This window comes from Dermacentor andersoni, chromosome 8 (assembly GCF_023375885.2).
Source record: "Dermacentor andersoni chromosome 8, qqDerAnde1_hic_scaffold, whole genome shotgun sequence".
Taxonomy (NCBI): Eukaryota; Metazoa; Arthropoda; class Arachnida; order Ixodida; family Ixodidae; genus Dermacentor; species Dermacentor andersoni.
Window position 1 is genome coordinate 94848131 of NC_092821.1, and position 27585 is coordinate 94875715.

The 27585-nt window shown below is 45.3% G+C and overlaps 1 protein-coding gene across 1 annotated transcript; it reads left to right on the top strand.

Annotated features, from left to right (window-relative positions):
- Nucleotides 1-521: 521 nt before the first annotated feature.
- On the top strand, nt 522-24283 carry LOC126529328 (uncharacterized). Its single transcript, XM_050176933.3, has 10 exons — nt 522-723; nt 8125-8225; nt 8993-9031; nt 9527-9559; nt 16200-16299; nt 19100-19212; nt 21019-21066; nt 21803-21838; nt 23398-23536; nt 24193-24283. The coding sequence occupies exons 1-10, from the start codon at nt 654-656 to the stop codon at nt 24204-24206; spliced, it is 693 nt and encodes a 230-aa protein (XP_050032890.1). The 5' UTR covers nt 522-653; the 3' UTR covers nt 24207-24283.
- Nucleotides 24284-27585: the final 3302 nt, after the last annotated feature.

The following is a 27585-nucleotide window of genomic DNA, read 5'->3' on the forward strand; positions in this document are numbered from 1 at the left end:
ATAAACCAATACCGTCTGTTTCAACGGGGAAATGGGTGAACGCTGCAGAAAAGTGTAACAAAGAACAATGCAGCACTCATGCATGACTTCCTTAGAACGTGTACATTTCCACGTACGCAGGCGTTACATTTTCTGCAGCGTCACATCTACACGGAAGGCTTTGCAAACTTAATGGAACGTTGACGAGTAATAATTCTACGGCTGCCACTTACGCCGACGGCTCTTATTGGAGCTTGCGACAACTATACTGTGACAACCATATGAGTCTTACCATGGATCTCTAGAGGGATGTCTAGTAGTGTTTTCTTTTCTCGAAAATTAGGTCAACTCTTGGTTGAGTGCAGGCCTCCTGCATAGCAATAAGCGAGTGAAATTGCCCTGCGTATTACCGAGCATTAAACATATCCGCGCTGAGTACTTGTATATAGATAAGAAGGTCTCGATGACGCAAAGCACTGATAATGAAACGGCAGTGGGCACAGCGACTGTGGGGACACGTGTGGCTTTGAGGCCCTTGGAGGATATCGTAGCACTCTGTGATTATGCGCCTGCTCATTTCACTATAAATAGGCGCAAGCAGCAGAGGTTACGCAGATGCATTAGCAGTCTCACTAGAGAAATTGCCCGTTATCCCCTATAGGCTCAAGTAAGCCATGAAGTTCGCTCAAATATTCCTTCTGGTCTGTCTCCTGAGTGCCCCGTGCACCCTTCGGGCTGCTGAAGGTATGTACTAATGCTTGTTTCCAGCATTGTCTCCGGTAGTTTATTCCCGATTTATTCGCTCGGAATCTCCGTTTCCTCACTAACAGACCTACGGTTAAGAAGCTTCTAAAAACCTGCTTTCGTAACTTATTTATTATTTCCACAACAATCCTCTTTTTCACATTAAAATAATAATGCTTCCATTGCGAGTGACTCTTCTTGTGTTTACTAGAATCTCAAGCATTTAGTGCCCATTTCAGCGGCACTCGCCAACGGAAAATCGTCATTATTATCGTTATCCTTCTGTCGTACTCGGTGCAGGAGAGAAGCATCTGCCAGCAATCTGCCATTACCTTCGTCTTGTCGCAGCTGACTGCGTTCTACGCCTGAAAATTTCCTAACATCAGCGCACCGCAAAACCTTTGCCGTCATCGACGGGGTTTTATTTCTAATAGCACCTATTCTGTTATCCCCTATATGTGGTACATGAAGTGCTGAACTGAACTTATTCATCTTATTCTCAACTAGAACATCAGCCCACCCGCTGGCTGTCTGATCGAGAGCCATAGGTTTGTTTGCTTAACACTACGCCAGTCATTTTACAGCGTAAGCTGTTATGGGGTCATTCCATGGGCCATTTCGTTTGGCGATGATGTCCACTACCGTCGGTGTCCGGTGTCCGCAGCAGCTATCGCCGCGAATGAGAAAAAAAAATTTAACCCAGTTCCCGCCGAGATCGAGCCACCCTCCGCTGCTTGGGAGTCAGCTGCTGTACCGCTGAACCACGCCAGCGCTCGTTAGCAAGCGCGTCCTTATGAGCGAGGAGACACGCGATGTCGCATGCTCGGAGCGTAGCCTTGATGCGTGCACATTTTCTATTGCAGTTGCATATTACTACTTTAGCTATATCCTGCCTTGAGCAGTTGCACAGGTAGCGTTGCAAGGCAGTTAGAGAGGTTTAGGGAAGGAAAAACAGTTTACGGAGATGTATATAACAAAGCTACAATATACTTTATGTACTTGATGAAATCAAGCTGGCTAGGTCACTATATCCCTGCTGCATTTCAAAGGGAATGCCAATAAAGCATCAGCATCATTATCATCGTATCGTGCCACTTGCGTTGAGGTGTGAGATGCGCGCAGCCTAGCGTCTATACGTGCGCCCTTTGCCATTGCAGTTGTATATTATTACACCAGAAGGCACCTGATGCAGCAGTTGCGCAGGTAGCGGTACAAGGTAGATGAGGAAGTCTTGAGGAAGAAAAAGAATATTACGTAGATGTGTAAATATTGATGTAATGCAGAAGGTGTGTGGCATACCTGATTAATTCAAAGAGGCTAGGTGACCATTTGTCACCGTCTCACTTCAAAGGGAATGCCAATAATTCATCATCATCATCATTAGCACCTATTGTACCATTTGACACGCGATGTGACATGCGCGCCGCACAGCGTCGATCCGTACAAGTTTTGGATTGCAGTTCTGTAATATTTTACCGGGTGTCCCGACATGTAGCAGTTGCACATACCGGTTGCATGCTGCGCGTAGCTGCGCCTAGTTAACTCAAGCTGGCTAGGTAGCTCTTTGGCACCACTCAGTTTTGAAGTGGAATCCAATAAACTACCATTATCATCGTCATCAACAGCAACGTACCGTGGCAAATTATGGTAAACGTTATGGCGCCTCCTCGCAAGGTACGAACCGCTGCTGAAGAAGCTTTTCGTAGAGCTACACCCGTGGCTGCAACCAGACATCGGGCTCAGCAGTCCGTTGTGGAGAGAGCAGGTCAAGTAGCAGTGAAGCCACAGCGAAGCCGCAGCTTGCTGCCGACACTGGCCGGCCGGTGCGGGTCCGTCCCGTGAAAACGATGCGAAGAGACTTCACCGCGAAGACCCTGTAGTGCGTGCTGCCGAAAATGGAGCTCCTATGTAGCCGTTCATCCAGCTTACGTTGCGACTGGCCTACGTATGGCACTCAGGCCCTGGACCTTTTTTTTTTGTTTCACCACACGTCAGATGGTTTTAGCTTTTGTGAGGCTTATTTGTTATCCTCGATGTTTCATGCCCATACCAGTGCTTGCGAAATCCGATGACTCGGCGTCTTTTTAAAGGATAACAAGAAGCTACAAGACTACAAGGTCTCGCTAGATAAATGTTCCACTCCTCCGCTATATGGAGGCTCAAAACCAGTCACGAGCTCCGTTTTTGTGAACAGACTAATAAACTTCATCCTTCCGAGCATTAATTTCTAATCTTTGCGCGGCTTTGCCAGTAAGGTCATCAGTCATTTGTTGCAGTCACCTGCAGCGTTGTTGAACGGGTCAGCGTCATTCCGAAAGCGCACGTTGCTTATATGTACTTTTTTATTTTGATAGCCAATTCTTTCTAACGTAACGTCTTGCATAGATCTGCCAAGAAAAAGCAGTGAATAACATTGCGCTCATTGTGTCTGCTTTCCTTGTGCCCTAAATGGGCTTTTTTTGGCGCTTTCCATGGGAAGGATTATGGCCGCTGTGGAAATAGTTTGCTAAAATGTTCACGGGTGCTTCCTCTGCAGCGCAATGCCTGAATGGGTGTTACTAACTGCACTTTCTAGATGTCTGAAGTAGAAGATTGGGCTACGCGATCTTTTAATAGCATGGCTTTGAGTAGCCGTTCAAATTAGAGGAAAACAGCAGTGGCACGCAACTACCTCGCCACTTCCCTTCTTCCTCTCCGCTTCTTTATCTCTCCTATTATAATTCACTACATTAAATTGCATATTTTGTATTTTATTGCAGCTATAAAGAAGAATTGGCTATATTCTGCCTATTTCTGAATAACTTTATTCAGAAAGAAAGAAGAAAGAAAGCTGGGAGAGGCAATTGGGATTGCTAGTTCTGCGAAAGCATATTTATTTGTCTGGTGATTCTGGTCGTCCTACCTAGGGTCAAGACAAAAGTGGTAGAATATGTTAAAAATAAACTAAACAGCACTCACCTTTGTTCTAGAAACAAGGCAACAGTGAGTAGAGAGGCACAGAAATAAAAGCAAAGACCTAACCAGACGATATTTGTAGTTGGCTAACTTGTGCTAATAACGCAGTAATAAAGTAACACTACAATCACTAATAATTATTTCGATTATCATAACTACAACATAAACGTCCAAGATTCAATGACACTATAAATAGAATGGGAGTGCAACAGCTGCTGTACCTAATAGTTTAGACTCAGCGGCTAACACTACATGATTGCAGAATGAAGTGAATGAAGGAATAGATAAGATTAGAAATGCCCACAGTACTTTACAAAAAAGCATTCGTTCTGCCAACACATAACGTGGCATTCCTGGTACTATATCAGGCCAACATATTTCCTCACAAGTTTTACTGTTAATCATTCGCACCACAATTCCTGGCACTTTTCAAACATGTAGTCCAGGTAGTTCGCGCATTTTATGTGCTAGCGGCAGTGTTAAGAACTGTGATTGAAGAAATGCTGAGTGTAGAAGCAACACCTAGCTTCTACAAACCTGAAACCTAGCGACATTGAACATGTGACCTCGCTCGAAGGTTCACGTCCGCCGTTGAACACGCGAACCATATCTTAGCTAAATTAGAGGGGCTGCTCGAAGAACTGTCACAAGTTATCTAAAGCTCCAAAGACTTATCGAGTATAGGAAACATGTTGAGGCATATGACCATTGGGTACCGTATGAGGATTAGTGCCTGCTAATTGGTGTATTGCCAGATTGTAGTGAATGCGAAAACCCCAGTAGCAAAAGGTGTGTATTGCAATACCAACTATTGGGTGTACATGTGCTAAGATAAAAACAGGTTGAGCTCAAAGCACAACAATAGCGGAGAGCACAGTGGGCGATCGTCGTAATCTGATGTGCGCATCAGATGGGTCGGCTATTTATACGTGGCTCAATGAACCACCCAGGTTAATCGCTGGTGCTCGCGTATATTCTAGAATTTACATCAGTATTCCAGTCGCGCACAGATTTTGCTTACACAAGGCTCGGCGACAACGCGTACACCAGATAGAACTATCGGTAACATTGGAGAAGCTTCCGATAAAGAAAGGTGCGTCTCGCGCTGAGCGATAACTTTGAACATTTGTTAGACGGTGAAGTGCGGTCACCGAATAAAGATAAACAAGCATGCATGTCAATATTATCTGTTGTGGAATCGTTCTAAATAACAGAGAAGGTGGGTTAAGGTTTATAATGCATAAGGTCTTTGTGCGTAACGCACATTAACTAGCCAAAAAGTCCTGTGCACCAACGTAAAATCACGATTATGAACAAATAATAAAAATTTCAAGAAGGCGCTGAATTATTAATGCGAAAGGTTTGAAACTTGAGTGCTAAACAGGAGAAGTACCAGTCGACGCCAGAATGAAGGCGTATTGCTAGACGCAATACAAACCAAGGACAGAAGATGACGCACATAGCCCTTACCTCAAAGAGTTCATTATTTGGATGAGGAACACGCATATAGACAAATAAAATAGAAGTTCACACGAAGACAGGGCCTTGAAGTGATCAAGCGGTAGAACGAAGACTGTAGCTATAGCGAATATTTGGGACAAGAGTTCTGGTCTTCGTCTCGTAGGCAACTGCTCTCCAAATGAGTGTTTATATAGTCGCAGTTCGCTCTCAACCACCCTCGGTGTGAGGGAAGAGGAGAATAAGCCGGTACGTAAAGAATAAGGCGAGGGTAGTCAGTGTTCAAACGAAGAAAGCAAAAATGAGAATTCGCCTTTCATTGTCACAGTGGAGGAACAATAAGGTTCTGTTGGTTCTGCTGAGTGCACATAACCAAAACGCAAAATCATCGACACGAGTGAGCAGTCATGTTCAATTTAGCGTGTCCAGTTTTCTTCAAAAAAAGGAAGAATAGACATTGTTGGGGCGATTTGAAAAGTGCGATATGAAAAAAAAAGACAGAAAGGAAAAGGAAAGCCGGGGAACAGGAACTAAGTTGTAGCTTTCGCGATATTTCATATCATTGTGCAAAATCGTTCATGCATCAAGGTTCAGGATGAAACCTGGCAGCTCATGCTGAGCAACGGATGCCATTAGTCATGGAGCCATCCCCGCTGTGCTCGGAGCGTAACATTTCAGGATGCACCCCCCCCCCCCCCCCCCCAGTGGTGCGCAACAATGTTCAATCAATTTTACATGACAACAATTATCATAAGCTCGCGATATTAGGTCTATTACAAAGGCAGAAACGCTGTCATTGATAGTCGCCACCAACGCAGTCATACTTCACGGGACCGACGTCACTGCACAACACCTGCCGTCATAGCGATGATTTTGTTGTAGCAGCTGATGTCATCCTCACGGTTCAAAATACAGCTCGCCTTGAACACGAAGCACTAGGTCGTTTTGGCACAGCTGGCGTTCGTCAGACAAGTTGAAAAATCGCACTAGTCAAGTTGTGCATTCGCTAGTTCTTTCGCGGCTCGGAGAAGCGAAATGCAGCTGTCTTGTGACTGATACGCGTGAACCCCCTCTGAAAATCGCGGGCTGACATATGCAACCCGCGAATACATCTAAAAGAATATCTGCAATACTACCCATGCCACTTGAAGTTTTGCAGAAAGAGGTACATCAGGAACAACTTTAGCAGCGAAGCGCTTGGAAGATTTGCGCGGGTCCTTTCCCAACGCACAAGAATCGATGAGAAGAATGTTGGGGTCTTGTGATGTGGTACTGTGGGCGATAATTAACGGCTGGCTGGAAAATTTCTACACTCTTCATTTTCTTCTATCATAGGCGCTATATGAAACGTGCCAAAATGTTCACTCGGTTATTACGGTTTATTTGCTAGTAAAATGTGATCAGAAATTTATATTTAGAGAGGCTTGAGGGTGGATGGTTGCATGTTATAGGTGATGGGCGTACACATACGGCTTCATCGGGATGGCGTGCGGCTATGTGCACATCATTTCGTCATTACGCTTTTAATCTCAAAGGCAGCCTGAGAAGCTTAATGTGGGACGGTAGGCACACACAGAATACGAAGGATTTGTTGTTAACTTTCGCCAGGTAAAAAAAAATCAGAAATATGCGCATAATTAGTAACGGCAAGATTCACTTTTCTTATACCAAATTTATATAAAATTTTGAGAAGTGGTGCATTTGTAACCATCTTCATCTGTCGCTTTGGCTTTGTACTTTGGTCAAAGAACTTTAAAGATGATTATAAAAAAGGCGATGAACCTTGTTTAAAATATTGTTAACAATGTCGGCTTTTGTGTAAACTAATGGTTTTAGGTCCATTATAGATTTTCATTTAAAATATCTTTTTTGACTGTGCCATCTTGACGCGAGAGCAATTAACCAATGAAAATGTTTTACTTGAAAAAAAAATTGTAATGCACACAATTTGACTAGTTAAGTAAATGCATCAGAAACATATTCTAGTGAATATGCGTTGTTTGAGGCGATAATGTTCCTTTTATAAGTAAGACCAATGCTTTTGAGGAGTCGCGTTTAAGTTTTCAATTGTCAACGTAGGGCCTAAAATGCACGAGGGCTACATTTTCCAGCTTCAGTTAACCAGAACAATTGTGCGAAATTCTTCCTGGCTGTCCCTCAAAGTTTTGGTGTTGATTTTATTTTGAGTAATTGAGCAAGACATCACAGATCATCATGGGGTTCGACCTCGCGGGAACTGGCTGAAAACTTTGTTGACGTAAAGTAGAACATCGCTCTCCGTAGATACTGCTCTTTTTCTTTGGGTCTTTCGGTGAATGTTCAAAATTTCAAATCATCTATAAGCAACAACCTCGATTGTAAAAAGCAAAAGAAAAAGACTTTTTTCACAAGTTTGTAGCTTTATAAAAGAAGCTGGGTGAAATCACTATGAAGTCTAGCCTATTTTTAGAACGTAGAGGTGTTCTTGGCGCCAATTAGGGTTTAATTGTAATGCGCAGTCGGTCATGTTATTTGGAACCCATCGTGGTTGCTTAGTGACTATGGTGTTGGACTACTAAGAATGAGGTCACGGAATAGAATCCCTGCTACAGCTGCTGCATCTAGATGGGGGTGAAAGGCAAAAGCCACGTGTACTTAGAATTAGGTGCACGTTAAAGAACCCCAAGTTTTCCTAAATTACTTTTGAGGGCCCCCCTCCGGCGTGCCTAATAATCCTATTGTGATTTTGGCCCGTAAAAATACATAATTTATTTTAATTTCAATGCTATTTGGAGAAAATGACATGCCAAGCTCACAAATGTGTTTTCAAACGAAATATTTGTGGCAGCATAATCGAAAAAAAAAGATCTTTCGGAGGACACAATCTATAATCCTCCTTTAGGGTGTGCAAGTATGCCAATAAATCTTAATATCTTCTTTAGATCACGTCTTGCGTACGAGACAACACGGCGTAGTCAGCATTCCTTAACGATTATGTAACATCTGCAGGTGAAAACCCAACGGGAGAAGCTCGAGAAGGGAAAGAAAAGGAATACAACGAGGACACCTGTATTGAAATCACGCTCCCAAACATTCTGCAGATTGATCAGGTGAGATGAAAAGAATGTCTCCTCATGGCAACACTTGTGCCAGCCGGTTGTTATGTTTTAAAATGCAAATAATGTGGCACTTGACATGGACATCGAAATTAATGATTTCTACAGAAATTGTGCAGAATTAGAAGTTGGTTCATGAAAGGAATTGAGAGCTAAAGAGATGTCACGAATATTATGAAGTCGTCCGAATAATCAGCTTTCTATTTAGGAACACTTTTAAATAATGTCAAATATTACATCACTGCCGAAATCTCAACCTTATGGAATTCGCGTACAGCAAAATAAAGAGGCAGTTCGCTTTGTAGGATCGTTACCCGAAGCAACACACCCGCTAACCAGGTCGCAGAGCAATGTCCGATTTTAGTAAGGCACACACATTTGCGCGCAGTTATGAAATCGTGTTTCCCGAACATTATTATAGCACATCTGGAGCAATAAAGAGTCCTGAAGATGGACGTTTCTTCATGGGTAGACAGCACACTTTAGATAAGTGCCCCATTACTAAATATTTGCCTACGCTATTATGGTTTACGAGTCGTGGGCGCCTCCTCAACTTAGAAGCTGCATATACATTCATGACAATCTCTTCAAACAGTGAGTGTGCCCGACCATGAGCGTTCTCCCTTCCTGACCCGTCTTAAGGCATCTTCTGTCCACATTTACCAACTTACCTATGATCTATTATCCGGTATTACACGACTAAACATGTTCCCATTTCATGGTGCTAAATGTTTTAGTCACATTGATGTTGTTTATTGCAGTGCCTTGGAGATAACCTCAACCTCTGCAAAGGAAAGACAGTACGTACACATGACGCATGACTTGGTTGATTGTAACTTGCTACAGTTATTGCACGCATTCAAGAACATTGTAACACTGATAATTAACATAATAGCAGAGAGTGGTACAAGCTAAGAGGTTTATCATAGGTTTATTGCGTAAAAGCACTTTTGTGCTGCACTTGTGTGGGCAGCCACTGCACTACTCATGGCCCAGGTCTAAGAAGTATTTAAGCAGTATGTATTCCACACGCCTACCATAATTATATTTATAATTAAAACTTTGTTAAGCATGTTAATTATGCACATTTGGAATTGCTTCTGTCGACTTCTACTAAAGGATATCCAGAATGTTTTCTTTTTTTGTGTGTAAAACGTATCTCGAGTGGTACTCTTCAGTGTAAATTTAAACGAACTTCTCATAATTTTTGAAGAAAAGGTAACTATAAAAGCTTCATCCTTAAAATTTGCTTTTGCCATTGTATCCATTTTTCCTCTTTAAACTTGCTTTTACAGAATCTCATTGAAGGCGTTCTATCTTTGGCAAACGTAAGTCTGATTCAATTTTATAAATTCAACTGTGAATGCTCCCAGTCTTCTACAAATTTAGGTTCTAGCGACCACTGCTGTAACAATAAGAATGAATATACAGCCATTTAGAAAACAAATATGCGCATGAGAATGCGAGGCAAGGATCACAAGATTGCAATATTGGAATTTAGAGTGGTAGTGCAGGTATTCGAAGTTGTACCAAGCGTTGTTTTTAACGAGTGCATATACATATATATATATATATATATATATATATATTGACACGTGTACTTATCTTTATCGGGCGACCACGTTTCGCCGCTTAACAACTGTAATCGCACAGCGCGGGACGCGCCGGCATGTATCCGAAGTTTTTGGAAAGTTATCGATACTTCTACCCGGCTATCTGTTGTCGCCGAACGTTGTGTTATCTGATTCATCATGTGGCGCGAATGGTGTAGAACTTTGTGGAAGGCACGCGGGTCCAAACGATTAGTCTGGAACATTCGACGACTGCTCTATAAAAGCCGACGCGCTTGACACGCTGGTCAGATTTACGACGATCGCCGACTGTGTTCGCCGCTCTCGTTGTGCTTTAAGTGTAGCCTGTTTTGTGGGCACAGGTTCGCCCAATAAAAGCTAGTTTTTGCCTTTCACAGTTTTGCTACTGTGTTCTTTGACGTCACGACCACGTGACATCTGGTGGAGGTGCTTTGCGTTCATGTACCGGACGCCCCCCCAAAGCCGTGACCCAAGCCCTCACTCGGAAGACACCAACGTCGCCAAGAACCAGCGAGGTAGCCGCAGGCTGCAAGGACTGCCCCCGGAGCACGGACTTTTGCCTGAAACGACTAGGAAGATGGCCACCACGTCCACCCCAATTTCAGCCACAGCTTCACCCGTCGTGCTGCAGCAGCCCAGGGAGCCTCCGACGTTCCGCGGTTCAACTTTCGAGGACCCGGAAAGCTGGCTTGAGACGTACGAGAGAGTCGCTACCTTTAACAACTGGAACAGCGACGACAAACTGCGATATGTCTTCTTCGCTTTGGAATACGCGGCCAGGACGTGGTTTGAGAACCGAGAAGCCACCTTAACGACCTGGGAACTTTTCCGAAGCGGCTTCCTGCAGACGTTCGCAAGCGTCGTACCCCGAGAACGAGCCCAAGCGCTATTAGAAACCCGGGTGCAGCTACCTAATGAGACGACCGCGATCTACACGGAAGAAATGAGCCGTCTCTTCCGCCACGCCGACCCTGAAATGCCCGAGGAGAAGAAAGTCCGCCTGCTGATGCGTGGTGTGAAGGAGGAACATTTTGCCGGAATGGTACGAAGCCCACCGAAGACCGTCGACGAGTTTCTTCGCGAGGCCACCAGCATCGAGAAGACACTCGAGATCCGAAACCGGCAACTCGACCGCCGCACCAACTCGACGAACTACGCCGGAGTTCAACCACTGGCCACCGGCGACCTGCGCGAGGCTATCCGAGCGGTCGTGCGGGAGGAGCTACAAAAGCTGTTCCCACCATCACAGCCTCAAGTGGCTTCGATTGCCGACGCCGTGCATGAGGAGCTCCAACAACAACTTGCAGTAGCCCCTGTATCGCCCCAGCCTGAGCCGCAAGCGATGACCTACGCCGCCGTCGCACGCCGTCAAGGTCCCCCTCCGCGACCGCGCCAGGGCCCTGTCACGCCGCAGTTCCGTCGTCCGCCGCCGCCAGCGCCAGCACGACCATCCGTCGCCCAGCGCACCTACGCGAGGAAGACGGACATTTGGCGCGCTCCTGACCACCGCCCGCTCTGTTACCACTGCGGAGAAGCGGGGCACATCTACCGCCGATGCGCATACCGGCAGATGGGACTCCGAGGGTTCGCCGTTAACGCGCCGCGAACACAGATTGGCGAAAGACCTCGCGATATCGCTGACTACCTCGCCGCTACTCAGTGGAGCTCTCGACGACCGTCGCGTTCGCCGTCACCACGCCGCTACCTGTCGCCGCAGCGCCGAACATACACTGGGCCAGCCCGGGGCCGGTCAGCGAGCCCATATACGGAAAACTAAAAGCAGCAACCGATGGAAGTGCGGTTGCTGTTCGTCGAACTGACGAAGATCCTCCGCCGCCGACGAAGACGACAAAGAAACCATCTCGACGACCTAATGACGACACGCCGCCGTCCCGACGAAGTCAGGAAGCCAAGACTACACCGACGAAAGACGACTTGACGACGCGACGTTCCAACTTCAGTTCAACACGACGCAGCCGTGATCCGACGCCAAGACCTAACTGTAACGCAAGACAGAGAACCACCGACCTCGACGTGCTTCTCGACGGCCACGCAGTCACCGCCTTAGTAGACACAGGAGCCGATTACTCCGTCATGAGTGGACCCATCGCCGCCCAGTTAAGGAAAGTTAAGACTGAATGGGAAGGCCCTCAAATTCGGACCGCTGGACGACACCTGATTACGCCGACTGGTATCTGCACGGCAAGAATTACTGTTCATGACCGGACTTATCCTGCCACCTTCGTTGTCCTCCAACAGTGTTCACGAGACGTCATTCTCGGCATGGACTTCCTGAATCAACATGGCGCAGTCATCGACCTGAAGTCGAAATTGATAACGCTGTCACAAGATCAAGCGATACCGCCGGAGAGCTGTCGTAGTCACCACGCCTTGAGTGTGCTCGAAGATCAAGTGAGCATCCCGCAGCGCTCCATCATTATTATTTCCGTCGGCACTGGAACACCCGCTGACGTAGAAGGCGTCATCGAGGGCGACCAACATCTACTGCTCGACCGTGAAATTTGCGTCGCAAGAGGGATCGCTCGACTCCACGGAGGGCAAGTGGAAGTTATGCTAACCAACTTCAGCCAAGAGTTCAAGCACATCAACAAATGCACGACAATCGCATACATCGAGGAAATTGTGGAAACCAGCAATGCCTTTGTCCTCTCGGATTCAGCCGCGTCTACCCCGATGAGCATTGTCCCTGAACCAGACTTCGACGTGAATCCAAGTCTTCCTATGAGTAAGCAGCAACAGATCAGAAGTCTTCTCCGACGATACAAAGACTGCTTTTCGACGTCATCGAGGATTCGACAAACACCAGTTGCAAAGCATCGCATAATAACCGAAGAGAGCGCTCGACCACTCCGCCAGAGCCCTTACAGAGTTTCGACGCGAGAACGTGAAGCTATTAGGGAACAAGTCGACGAAATGCTGCGCGACGACATCATCCAGCCGTCGAAAAGCCCGTGGGCTTCTCCTGTAGTCCTGGTAAAGAAAAAGGACGGAACCCTACGCTTCTGCGTCGATTATCGTCGACTGAACAAGATCACGAAGAAGGATGTGTACCCCCTTCCACGGATAGACGACGCATTGGATCGGCTCTGCAACGCTAAATACTTGTCGTCGATGGACCTCAAGTCTGGCTACTGGCAAATAGAAGTCGACGAGAGAGATCGCGAAAAGACTGCCTTCATCACGCCAGACGGCCTCTACGAGTTCAAAGTCATGCCATTCGGACTGTGCTCGGCGCCTGCAACGTTTCAGCGCGTCATGGACACGGTGTTAGCCGGACTGAAGTGGCAGACGTGCCTTGTTTACCTGGATGACGTCGTTGTCTTCGCCGCAAATTTCGACGATCACCTTAGGCGGCTTGCGACAGTGTTAGAAGCCATCAAGTCATCAGGGCTCACTCTGAAGCCGGAAAAGTGCCGTTTCGCTTACGATGAGCTTTTGTTCCTAGGCCACGTGATCAGCAAATCAGGAGTACGCCCCGACCCACAGAAGACAGCTGCTATCGCAATGTTCCCGCAGCCAACCGACAAGAAGGCAGTGCGCAGATTCCTTGGCATGTGTGCCTACTATAGGCGCTTTGTCAAGGACTTTTCACGCATCGCGGAGCCGCTAACACATCTAACCAAATGTGATGTCGCGTTCAAGTGGGAAACGCCGCAGGCCAAGGCATTTGAAGAACTCAAACGACGCATGCAGTCGCCGCCGGTACTTGCACACTTCGACGAGGACGCCGATACCGAAATCCACACTGACGCCAGTAGCCTAGGCCTCGGTGCCGTCCTAGTCCAGAGGAAAGAAGGACTTGAAAGGGTGATATCGTACGCTAGCCGGTCGCTGTCAAAAGCGGAAAGCAACTATTCTACGACTGAAAAGGAATGCCTCGCCATCATTTGGGCTACAGCTAAATTCCGTCCTTACCTCTATGGCAGGCCATTCAAAGTCGTCAGTGACCATCACGCATTGTGTTGGCTAGCTAACTTAAAGGACCCTTCAGGACGGCTGGCGCGGTGGAGCCTCAGACTACAAGAATATGACGTCACGGTAATATACAAGTCCGGAAGAAAACACTCCGACGCCGACTGCTTATCGCGCGCCCCCATTGATCCCCCGCCGCAATACGACGAGGACGACGACGCCTTCCTTGGGATAATAAGCGCGGAAGACTTCACTAAACAGCAACGAGCCGACCCGGAGCTAAAAGATCTCGTCGAGTATTTGGAAGGGAACACCGACGTTGTCCCTAGGGCACTTAAGCGCGGGTTGTCTTCGTTCACGCTACAAAACAACCTGCTCGTGAAGAACTTCTCACCAGTCCGCGCCAGCTACCTTCTTGTTGTACCGTCAGCGCTGCGTCCAGAAATACTGCACGCCCTACACGACGATCCAACCGCTGGGCACCTCGGATTCTCCCGGACGCTGTCGAGAATACAGGAAAGGTATTATTGGCCGCGTCTGACCACCGACGTCGCCCGTTACGTCAAGACATGCCGAGACTGTCAACGACGCAAGACACCACCGACAAGGCCAGCAGGATTACTACAGCCGATCGAACCTCCTCGCCGACCATTCCAGCAGATTGGGATGGATTTGTTGGGGCCATTTCCGATATCAACATCCGGGAATAAGTGGATCGTCGTGGCGACGGACTATCTCACCCGTTTTGCTGAAACTAAAGCTCTACCAAAAGGCAGCGCAGCCGAAGTGGCGAAATTTTTCGTCGAGAACATCCTGCTGCGACATGGTGCCCCAGAAGTCCTCATCACCGATAGAGGAACGGCTTTTACAGCAGAGCTCACCCAATCCATTCTGCAGTGCAGCCAGACAAGCCACAGGAGGACAACTGCCTACAATCCGCAGACGAATGGTCTCACGGAGCGCCTGAACAAGACCCTCGCCGACATGCTAGCAATGTACGTCGACGTCGAACACAAGATGTGGGACGCGGTCCTGCCGTACGTAACCTTTGCGTACAACACGGCGGTGCAAGAAACAACACAGATCACGCCGTTTAAGCTGGTTTACGGCAGGAACCCGACGACGACGCTTGACGCCATGCTGCCGCACGTAACTGACGAAGAGAATGTTGACGTCGCTAGCTATCTCCAGCGCGCCGAAGAAGCCCGACAGCTCGCCCGCCTGCGAATCAAGAGCCAGCAGAGGACCGACAGCCGACACTACAACCTCCGACGACGCTTCGTCGAGTACCAGCCTGGCGACCGTGTTTGGGTCTGGACCCCGATACGCCGACGAGGACTCAGTGAGAAACTACTCCGACGCTATTTCGGACCCTACAAGGTCATCCGACGTATTGGCGCTCTGGACTATGAGGTCGTGCCAGACGGCATTTCGCATTCACAGCGGCGCCGCACACGATCTGAAGTGGTCCACGTGGTGCGCCTTAAACCCCTTTTACGGACGCTGACGAACTTCGTCATTTTTGTTCTTTTCTTTGCTACGAGTGCTTTTGTTTATTACCTTCGTTGGTTTGCAGCATCGGGTCGATGCTTTTTAAGAGGGGGGTATTGACACGTGTACTTATCTTTATCGGGCGACCACGTTTCGCCGCTTAACAACTGTAATCGCACAGCGCGGGACACGCCTGCATGTATCCGAAGTTTCTGGAAAGTTATCGATACTTCTACCCGGCTATCTGTTGTCGCCGAACGTTGTGTTATCTGATTCATCATGTGGCGCGAATGGTGTAGAACTTTGTGGAAGGCACGCGGGTCCAAACGATTAGTCTGGAACATTCGACGACTGCTCTATAAAAGCCGACGCGCTTGACCCGCTGGTCAGATTTACGACGATCGCCGACTGTGTTCGCCGCTCTCGTTGTGCTTTAAGTGTAGCCTGTTTTGTGGGCACAGGTTCGCCCAATAAAAGCTAGTTTTTGCCTTGCACAGTTTTGCTACTGTGTTCTTTGACGTCACGACCACGTGACAATATATATATATATATATATATATATATATATATATATATATATATATATATATATATAATGTTGTATATACCAGCTATACGTTGGTCTGCCCCAACTGAGTGCTGCTGTCGGTTGCAGCAGTCGAACTTCCGGCTTTTTGCTGAGAAGTATAGCGCAAATACTACTCAAACTCCCCGGCTATACTTTTATCTTTATAGAACGACAGCACAACAGGCATGGTTGTCATTAAATAGTAGTAATACATGATGCGAATGGCCGTTACAACCGCCATCCTCGAAACTAGACCGCTTGTGTTATGAGCATGAAGAAATGAAGGAAGTGTCATAGTTGCGTATTCGTCACTAGGCATACTCACTTAATTTTCAAATAGCACGCTACGATGTGTTTAAGGAGAGAATGTTTTCTTTTTTCCAGTGCACTGTCAATGGCGTTCTTAGGAACTTGAGTGTAGTCAAAGCCCTAGTAACCGTGAAAGATCTGCTGGTTGCCCTTCTAGGCAAACTGGTGCCAAGCTGTAAGTAAAAAAAAATAAAAATGTCTCTTTCTAAAACAAAAAAAACCTACTTACGTATATATATAGGCATATTGTAAGTGTTGAGACATCTGTCCGATGCGAAACTTTGTTAACGTAAATTTGTCTAACATTGGCAACTACGTCTCCAATTTGCAAATATCCGCAATATAATACTAACTTGGGACGGTTGGTACAAATTGAAGTGAGAGTAACATCGCATGGGACAGGACGAAGAAAAGGAAATAGACCGCGCTTCCTCGTTTCCCTCTCATCGTACAGCGTCATACTTTATTCCTCTCATTACCATATGTCTGAGCCATGTACGAATGACGAAACATTGCCGCTAACAGCACGGACTGACTTCGAAAAGGTGTCCGGTATGTGAGCGTAGATGAGCTATACATTTTATATAGAATTTACAACGAAAAGTAGTTGTTAAAGCGATAGTATTGTAACTTGAAAAGGTACAGTTGTTTAGAGAATCCGTGGACGAGTTCTTTCTAAAAGAAATGCTACAATGGTGGCATCCAGCGCCGGAAACTGAAAGCGCGACCTGTTGCTTAGTGCGCACTCGAAATAAACAAAAATGCGCTTTTAGTTAAGAATTTCACATTTCAACTTTCAATATAAAAAATGGCTAATGGTCCATTTACTGACTTGATATGTGGGAGAACTGGTATAAATAAGACAATGGGGCAAATAAGGTTCATTACATTACAATATGCCTTTCTAGGGTATGTCGCACTTCTGACTTGTGGCTTAGAAGTTGTCGTAATAGCACATTTTTAGTTTTGTCGCCGCGCTGATCACGTTTGCTCTGGTTTGTTGATGGAGTCCATACCGTTATTAAGCTACGAGCCACGAACAGCAAGTAAATGAACTTGAGAATTCGTTACAACAATGATATATTTTGCAGGGCGTAGGGCACGAACACATTATTTTTTTTTTGGGGGGGGGAGGTCATGTTCCTCCTTGGCATGTACGTACGACATCGCTCTTCGAACTCTTCTTCCATAAGGATCCGTTTTAGCAGCATTTCTAACTTTTTGTAGTACGCCACCGTGATAAGCTAAGCCAAGGGAAGCAAGTCAGTCCAAGACACCGGAGCCACCCTCCTCATCCGGTTATCTACATTTTCTCTGCTAGCTCGACCCAACCAAAACGCTATTCACTTCTGCATGCTCCTCGCCCCTTTTAGTCAGCTAATTAGATAAGAAAAAAAGACGTCGAAGGAGGCAACGCTATTAGCTTTAAAGCAAAGTGACCTCCTATAGACGAATACAGCGTTTGAGTGGGTGGTTCGAAGAACGCTGCGGGTCAGCCCTCGATGATAGCGTGGGTGGGTATGTAAATTTCACCTCAGTAGATTATAATCAAAACTGATTACAATAGTTTTATGTTATAAGGACTCAGGTATTACTGAACCCCCGACGAGAATGAACTTGTTCCAACCGTTCAGGAAATCTTGTGCGGGCGAATCAGCCTACGCTTTGAGAGATGGCGTGCGACATCTTCGGGAAATAAGTGATAAAGCCGCGGACTTAGCCGCGGTAATGCGTGGCGGACACTTTATCATATCAGTTTGGAGTAGCAGTAAAGACAGGGTCTTTGTTTGGCTCCGCCGGGATTTCTGGCGCACCAGGCTGGGGCGACGCAGCCATTTGGAACACATTGTGGCGCCCTTTTCCCATGGTGCACATGTGCTGCCTAATTGTGCCTATGTTTAAACAAGGCTATGTTGATTACTCTAACTAGAATAACGTTAGATTAAACTTAGTTTAGTCTGTATCCCTTCTTGTTTTCGTCTGTTGTGCGCATTATTTATGAACGATCTAGCCCAGAAATCTGCAAGAAGAAAAAATACGGGGAAAAGAGAAGCGGCAGAAAAAAAAAGGTAACTAGGACGGCGTGCTGAGCTCTTTTCAGTAGACTTAGGGTGGTGGACCCAAAAGCTGTTCGCCAGAACGAAAACACAGAATACACACAATCTAACATTTTTACACCTTTATGGGTGTATAAAGGGTGGTCGGTTGTCCCCTTGCTAACACTCTCATGTTGAAAAGTTAAGATAAGATTTTTGGAGGGAACCAATAATGGTACCTTATTTGGCGGTTTTTTCTTGCAAGTAAGAAATATGACACCTGTGACAGATGACATAAAAAGCGCATTAAATAAAGTCTCCAATCTATCTCTGACAAGTTTTCCTATCGGATATCTCTGTGCGCCCAATGCTGTTGGAATGATTACATAGTGTACAACGGCGTCTTTCTCATCGCACGTCTAGTAAGAGCTCCGTTGTCGTCCTCTAAATAATTTTGAAAGCCCTAACCGTAGGGCCGGGTGTCACCCGTGGGTCAAGGAAACACCCTTAAGGGTGTAAATATTTCTAGAGTACACAAAGAGAGTGAAAAAGAATGAGAAATAACTGCCTCGACGATTTCTTATCCACGTGTGCATTTGTCCTAGCTCCGGAGAACATAGTTTCAATGTTTCGCATAAGGAGACTAGCTCCACCGCCGTGCGGTTCTTTGTTAGCAGCAGAAAGATTCCTGCACTTGCCAAATAGTCAAGAGACCAAATCTGGAAGTAGTCAACATTGCTTGCCATAGCGTCACCACTAGTTGCAAGGAGTTCATGTGGTTATCTTACATTCGGTGCCGGCTTACCTACAAACTTGTCCTTGCAACATTTAGCGACAGGTGTCAGTAGGCGCTTCCGCGGTTTGTGCTGCTTACGCTAGCTTATATTTTTTATGCGCTTCTTCTGTGCAGCGTTTAGAGATACTTTTTTTCCTTTTCAGTGGGCACGGTATTGAATGGATTGGACATGTTTTCTCTGCTTGCAAGTAACGAAATTAAGAACGACGTTTGCTACGGAGAAATAAAAATTACCGTTCCTAACAGCCTTGGAAAAGTAAGTTGCGCTGTTTTCTTATATTTATGAGAAATAGTGAAGTATAGCAGTGACATATGGAAAAATAGAGAAACTCTTTCTCGACAAATCTCACTGCAACTTGGTAGGCAAGAGCAAAGTGCGCGACATATAGAAAACATTTCGGTTAAAACCTGCAATTATTACAATAAACGCCATACATAGCCCTGACGTGCTTACAGGGAATATTCCTTGTCGCAAATTATTAAAACCAATATTGCAGACATCGCAAGGAAGTTCACAGTTTGGGATAGCAATGAATCAGTAATCTCGTATCTGTGCCTTCAGTGGTTGCTTGCGTAATTTTTAACCAGCTATTTTTTCATCAAATACTATATATAAAATATAAACAGTTTACTAGCGTCAAATTATCAATGTTTGGGTTCATTTACTGTTGCTCACTGTTGAGTGCGCTTGACTGTTTTGCGCAAGTAATTTTTGTGTGAGATAACGGCATTGTTGACATAGGTGAAAAAAAAAAAGCCGTTAAAGCCGGATGATCTTTGATTATAACCTTAGACCCGAAGACAGTTCAAAGATGCAATTGTTTTCGAAGTCGTCTGCTATTACCATATCGTATGTTACTAACGTGGGAGCAGATTTTGGGCTTTAATACACCGGGGGGGGGGGGGGGAGAAATTCTGAACGCATAAAATAATTTAAATTGTGAAAATAAGAGCATCAGCAGGCACTTTGTCGTGCAACCCGCCTTTATTCGCCTAAGCAAACAAAAAGACGAAGTTGTGGCATTGCGTGTTCGGTTGGCACTTTGACGGTGCATGCAAGATATATACGAACTCGTGGTATTCTAAAAGCTATTCAGGGTTTTCTTTCTCTTCTGCGACGAAGCGAGGAAGGGTCTAGATCAACGCAGTGTAAATTTGCACAAAATCTGCTACCAATGATATGCTTGAATCACTTCCATGCACCATCACTTGGATTTCGAATTTGTAAGCACGATGAATGCACAACGTAATCACTTCCGAGGTCATATTGAAATAGAATAAAGGCAAGGTAGCCAGAAAAGCCCGCTGTTGCTGAAGATATATTGCTTAAATGTCTCAAGTTAACTGGCGCCAGGAATGCGTACCAGAACAACAAAACAGATATGAACAAACGCTCGCACAACTAAAATTGCTTTGGAGCAGAAAAAAATATTTATACGAAAAGTGAGCCGTGATTCCAATAGATACAAATTCTGGGCAGCAGCAAGGATGACGTCACCAGAGAAACACCGGAGGCATTTTCGAATTAAAAACTTACGGTGATAAATGTGGGCTAACATTACTATGGTTGCAGCAACATTGATTCTAGACCGGAAGGCATCTCGCTTTTCTTAGCACTTTTTGTATTTAAGATGAACATTCGCCCACTTTTCTGTATACATACAAATAGATGTTCTTTTCCGCTAAAAATAAACTTTATATGGCAGTGGGGTCATCAATGCCTGTTTGTGGTCTTGCCATCGGCTGCATTCTTCTCACCTGCTACACCCATGGCAAGATATCCAATTAAGTGCAAAGAGAGCCAGGAGGTCAAATATTCTCTGACATTAAGTGATGTTAGGGAGTTGATATTCCATTACTTTTTTTAAGGGGCTTTGTGCAATCTGCATGTTTAAATGTATAGGTAAGTGTACGCTACAACGTGGCTGCATTTTATTTAACGATATCATAGGATTGACATTGCAATACTTCGTTGAAAACCACTGCTAGTCACATGTGAGGCTGCACATATGCTCCCCGCTTTTTCCACTGTTTAGGTTAATGTGCTCTTTCTTTTTTACAGTGCGTTGATGACACACTCAAGCTTTGCAAAAACGGAACGACAATTGACGTGAGTATTGTCTTTGTGTTACCGCGGGCTTCGTAAATCGATCCTACATTGTTTCTTAAGTAAATGCACGCCTAGTGATTAGTGGTGCTACCGAAATGCTTTTGACTGGCAAACTGTAGGCTCTTAATGCCAAGTTTCTTGGTGATATATAATTATATCTATTAAAATGTTCCCCATATAATTACCCTGAGGGAACGCCAACTTTATTAAGGGTGTGCTTCTTTGGAACGAGTACGCTGCTTCATAAGAAAATGCTTGTTCTTATCTGCACGTCGCTTCGCACTATTGTCTTATAAAAAACAAACAAAATTATTTGCTACCGACAAGTAAATTATACCGGAAACTACAAATAAGCAGCGCGGATGCCTTCCCCGGACCCAAAAGCACTCCACAGATTATCATCTCGTCTCTGACAACGCGACGGTGTAGATAGCATTCGTGTCAGTTACCAAGACAGGTGACTGAAGCTTCCAATATTAGTAATTAGTCGATGGCTTCCGACTGAGTCAGTGCAGAACAGCATGTACAGTGAATTTTGCTTGCGCTTTTCTAATTGTCCTTTTTACATTTTCACACTTCCATCGTAGATACATAACATTGGTGACAACTATCAAGACTGTTGACTGCGACATCCAATATTAGTAATTAGTCTATAGCTTCCGACAAAGTCAGTGCACGATAGCGTGTACAAAGAATTTTGCTTGCGCTTTTCTAATTGACCCTTTTGCGTTTTCAGGTTTCCATTGTAGAATCCCTCGTCAAGACGGTTGGGGTAAGTGCGGGTGGATGGAATACCATTACAGCGTGTTTTTTACCATCCCGTCGGCTACCCATCAGCACATAAATTGATCTAAAACATAAATGTGCGTTTTTTGGTATCAGCTCCGAGGCATGTTATTAAGTGTCCAGTGCCTCGACATGGATATATGTCACATGAAATACGTCAATTGATTTTAACGCAGACTCTAAGACTACAACGCCCAGGGGGGAACAGCGCCTTAAAATATTTACAGAAGTTTAATTGCAAAGCTGTCGCTTCCTTGCCTAATGCATGTTTAGATAACATTTTCTGATCTTCCACAAAGGGCTAGGAAAAGAGAGTTCTTTAGTTTATCTTGGCATAATCATTTTTCTGCACTCACTTTGCGGGAAAAAAAAGTTAACAAATTAGATAATGCAATCATGTCCTCTCTCTTTGACGCAGCTACTTCAAAAGCGCATACATTGAGTGAACGTTCAATAACATTCTACGGCGATAAACCGTAGAATGTAATGGTGCTGTGGGTGGTCGAATGTATGTAGACAAAAAAAAAATAATTGAAAACTCATAATCTGTCTTGCTCAAGCCGAAATTAAGTCTCCATTTACTTGCCGAGGAATACAAGCGACTCTTTGCTGGGGTATTCCCCTTGCACCAAATGTTTAGGCATGAAAGATAACGAAATGTGAACTATAAAGCATACAAACTGCGGAAGTTATTGACAGCAGAGGTATAGTAACTAGAATGATCAGGATTTTGGAACATGCGCTAACGCTTATTGCGAGTACATACGCTGACTTTCACGCAGCTGGACGCCAGATAGGCGCTTAATTTCAGCTTGAGGTGTGAACATTGTTGAAGGTGTACTTATTGCGACAACAATTATATGGATACTTCAGGTGCATTTCTGCCTTGGTGCCGCCGTCGCCGTGAGGTTCCTTATATAGTCCAAGCGCGATAAAATTCTCGCCACGCACCGTGTGCTGTTTGTGCGAGTGAAAGCGTGCGAGGATGAGCCAGCGATCGTGGTTCAATCTCGCGCATGCAAAGGAAGAAAGCGGGGAGGAAGCGCGCCGTCTTCCGTCGCGCGCAAGTCTTCTTTGGGATGGTAGGGGGGAGGAGCGACTGTATCTTGAAAGGTATCTGCGACGGGAACAGAGTCTGCCGCACGATGTGTTTTCCTGGCTTATTTGGCGTTGATGTGAGACGCAGCAGGAAGGTCAATTCGCTCGCTGCTGAAGCCCCCGATTCCTCTGCTCAGTGTATTGACAGCGATTTCTCACGATAATTGACCGATATGTGTTCATGTTTTCTTGTGCGCACGTGACACCAAGCTTGTTAATTTATTTAGTATGCCTATGTTTACGAGTTTATACAGCCGATAAAACTACTGTCCTTACTTCGTATAGCTGTTCTTATATTTTCTAGTGTAACTGATGTTTCGCCTTTCGGGCAAAAGTGTGACTTTAGTTACATGACGGGCCCAATGCGCATGAATATAACTACGCGAGATAAAGAATAAAAAGAAACCTGATGTCTTTTTCTACTTCCTGTTATTTTATCCATAACAGTGCATCGTCAAGGACTTGCTTACCACTCCACCAGACCAGACAGTCAGCAACCTTCTGTGCGATGTTGCGAGAACCCTGTCCATCGTTCTTGAACAAGTTCCTGGTGGCAACATTCTCAGCAAACCCGTAACTCAAATCTGTAAGTGTGAAGCACGGCAGAAAAAACATTGCAGGAGTAATTGAACATGTGCTATAAAGAAATATGAAATTTCCTGCGAATGTTATATGAAATATGACACGGAACCAAAGTGAGAAAATAAAGTAATCAATTTGACAAGCTTGATTTGAGGCTGAATTGATGCAATAATTGAACGATGCCAGGTACCATGTAATCATATTTTCATTATGATAACTGTTTTTGATTGTTGATTCCATTTTTCATTTAAATTTATCGCAACATGTCGAGGTTTTGCATTTATGTCGAACTAAAGCTGTCTGTTTTTTGGACGTTTAGTGGCACCACTAGAAGCGCTCATAGAAATCTCAAGATTATTTCATAGATGCATCAGAGGAAGGACATATGGTCCTTCTGCCAGGTTTAATTTCTTAGCCTCCTTATGGCAAGTTCAATAGACATGGCAAAGTAAAGACTGAGCGAATTGTAGAACCACAATATTCTATTAGTAACGCGCATCTTAAAACTCAAAGTTGTTGGTTATGTTTTTTACATGTTTATTGCCTGACAGGGACATAATGTTGTAGTGAATATTTAGCTTGGTTCCGAAAGTGAGTAAAAAATATTCAGAATGTATAAACAAACATTATATCACCCGTGTTTCTCAATCTTTTTTTCAGGCGAGTCGAAATAACCTCCGCAAGCTACAGTACAGCCGGCCCTCTTTATCACAAGACACCGATCCCGCCAATAAAACATGTAAACAAAAAATAGCGTGTATTTTTCTGCCACAACCGCCGTGTTCGCGTAGTTGTTTCGGCACTGCGCTGCTAAGCCGGAAGACGCAGGATGAAATCCTGACCACTGCGGTCACATGTCGATGGCAGTGATACGCAAAATCGTCCGCCTACCGTACAGTCGCAAAAGGTAATGAACCCTAGGCGGTCAAATTTTTTTTCGGAATCGTCCACAACGGGGTGCCTCAGAATCATATCACTGTTTCGATACGTAACATCCCGGAATAAATAAAATATTTTGCCGTCCTTATGTGTCTGACAAATATTTTGCTTTAAGAGGAGCGGGGGAAGAGTGGACGGGGAAGTGCAAATGTTTTCATTTAAACCAAAATTTATAAATTGTATATCTGTATACAAGGACTGGGGATGCGGGGGGCGTGACAATGTGGTTGGGCGTAGGGTTAACAGTTGGCACTTCTGAGGCCCTATAACGCAGAACTATTCCAATATTTTTTTATTCCAACCTCCTGACGTCAAATTTTGCGTAACTGCCGGCGCAAGCATCGAACGGTGGCCCGAAGGGTTTTCAGAAGAGACCAATCAAACACTCTCCTCATTTATAGGAGGTCACTTTTTTTGCTTTAAAAACGAATAACATTGCCTATGCTAGCGGCTTGTCTTATCTAATTGGCTGACAAGGGGCTAGGAGAACGCTAAAGTTGAGAGGGATTCGATGGGGCCGAGCCACTACGCTGAAGATCGATTACCGGATGAAGAGGGTGGTGCCGGCGTCTGCGATTGGCGCGCTTTCCCTTACTTGGCTTGATGTGGCTGGTCGAAAATCGCGGCGGCATGCAACGGAAGCTTAAGGATGCCGCTAAAACGGATCCTCAGCAAAGAAGAGTTGGCAGAGCGAGGTAACAAACACGCCAAAAGTGATCGATAACGTTACACGGCAACGCAAAAAAGTTTATTGTACGCAAATAAACCCATGCTCTCCGGCAGGTGCGAGTAACCAGAGCCCAAGCGATCAGCGGCAGCCATCTTTTATTCCTTCTGGAATGCGGCAGCCTGGGCTATTCAGAAAAAACTCCAGTTTTGGTCGGCATATTAATGCATCTTTAACGCGTACATGTCACTATGGCGCGGTGAGTTTTCGCGGTTTTGTTACGTCGCGTGACAGGCAGGTAAAGTGGGTGTAGTCAGAAAACCTTTGACCAATAGCCGAGTGCTAATGGCCGAAAGGCGCCGAATCAGAAATACCTATTTTTATTTTGTTAGGTCCAGTCATTCATAATCAGTGTGTACGCGTCATATCAGATGGGGAGCTACCTCGGTTTTCGTGACGTCGCTTGAAAGACAGGCGAGCTGAGGGTGGTTAAAAAAAGCTTTTGACCAATAGCGGAAGGCTGATTGCAGAATTGGAACAGAAAAGTTTGGAATAGCTTTACGTCATAGCGCCTCTAGCTTCGAGAATATGGACTTATATTATGGCAGTAAAATTGCTATGTGTCAGAACTTTTGGTACACTTGAAAGCAAATATTCACACCATGTAGCTCCAATATCAGCATTTCTTATGAAGGAAACATGCGCCTTGTAAGACTGGGACAGAGCTATATCGGTAGCTGGCCGTGAAATGAAACGAGTGATTTGGCAGGGATCTACACCGGGAATGACCTTGCCTGCTGGTAAACGGCACATGGTTGCACCAAGGAAAGCTGTGTCGGACTCGCCCGAGTTTCCAAGTGGCCGAAGGCCACATACGCTGCCGGCGTTCGGGAAGTGTAGCTGAGTTCTTCCTGTGAAGACGTTACCTCATTACGTTATAGCTGGTAACTGGCACGTACCACTGCTACTAATTCTGTTCCTTTTGGTTTTTTTTTGTTCTTTTCATGTAAATTTGATTTTTCTTTTATTTTTTGCTTGAAGCCGCGTGGGCAGTCGCTTACGAAGGGTGAGGAATGCCCACCCCCCAACTGGATAGGACAGAGCTCACCAGGGTAAAGCTCAGGGGGCCCACTTTAATCATTTTCGCGGAGTGAATGTCGCCGCATAAGTTTCCTGTGGTATGCGGAGAACGACATATTATTAGGGCAATGAGACAAAATACAATCACGTAGGCAAAGTGATGTAATGTGATATTCCCTTTAGACTTTCGTTGGACCTTGCATGACCATCCAAATATCTATAGTAACAGAAGACAGAAGCGTGTCGTCTGAAGCAATCTCTTTGAAAAATTATGTAAGAACGTGACATCAGAATTGTCGATTCACTCAAGCCAGCACTGATAATGGGTTCCTACGTCTGCTCCTATCGTAAAGCATTTGTATGTCCCTGTAGTAAACAGATGTCTGGGAAACGTGGCCCATCCTCATAAGCGATGACTAATTATATACAAGCTTCGTTCAAAGTAAGATACGCGTCGTAGAAATGTTTTTACAGCGAAGCTGTTCATGGCTGGCATCTAGAAAAAAAGGTATACGAGATGTTGAGAAAAACAACTCATGTGGTTCGATCCTGGTGATAGTGCAGAAAGCTCATTGGCACATACCCCTGTGGATTTGGGGACCTGTAACGCGCCATTCAACTGCCCTTGTCAGACGTGGGACCAATAGAGGTCCCAGGCAGAGGTAAAGAACAGATGTTTTTGAAAAAAAAATATTTTGTGCAGCTTTTTGAAAAAGGATCGTTGAATTCTCGGCGCCAACCGCGCAAACGCGCTAGTGCACTGCTCGCGGGTTCGTCGTCGTCGCCTTCTTCCACAGCTGGCTGCGTTGTGCAAAAAGATATTATCAGAAATGGCTCCAGCATCGGTGTCTCCCACAGCTGGATTTGTTGCAGCTCATCATTCCATCGTAGAATTCACTCCTGTTCTGTCGTCGTAATTGGGAGGCCGCGTCTGCAGGGGCATGGGCCATGGATTAGGGGTGTGAGCCATTCTTTGTTTTACGTGACGGACGCATTTAATAATATGGGTGATACGCGAATGTGTATGCATACGTATATCACTATGGTGGCCACCAACTAAGATAATAAATATGTTCGTACCTTTGTTCAATAATCTGGGTCGCTTCGTTATCGTGCACTAAACAGATTCGCTGGTCATCCCTCTTCGCAGGCTCATGAATTTTCGAAAGAAAATGCTGTTCGTTATTAATTTGATGTCCTTGTTCTTCAGAGGCAGCCATCCTTCACATGAACTTCATGCCCACCGGGACGTAGAGAAGCGACAGTAAAGTGAGATGTCCCGATAGCAGGTTTCCCAGCGAAGCTGTTGATGGCTAAAATCCGGGGATTCCTTCGTGGTGCAACGTCGACAGAAAACTGTCATCATC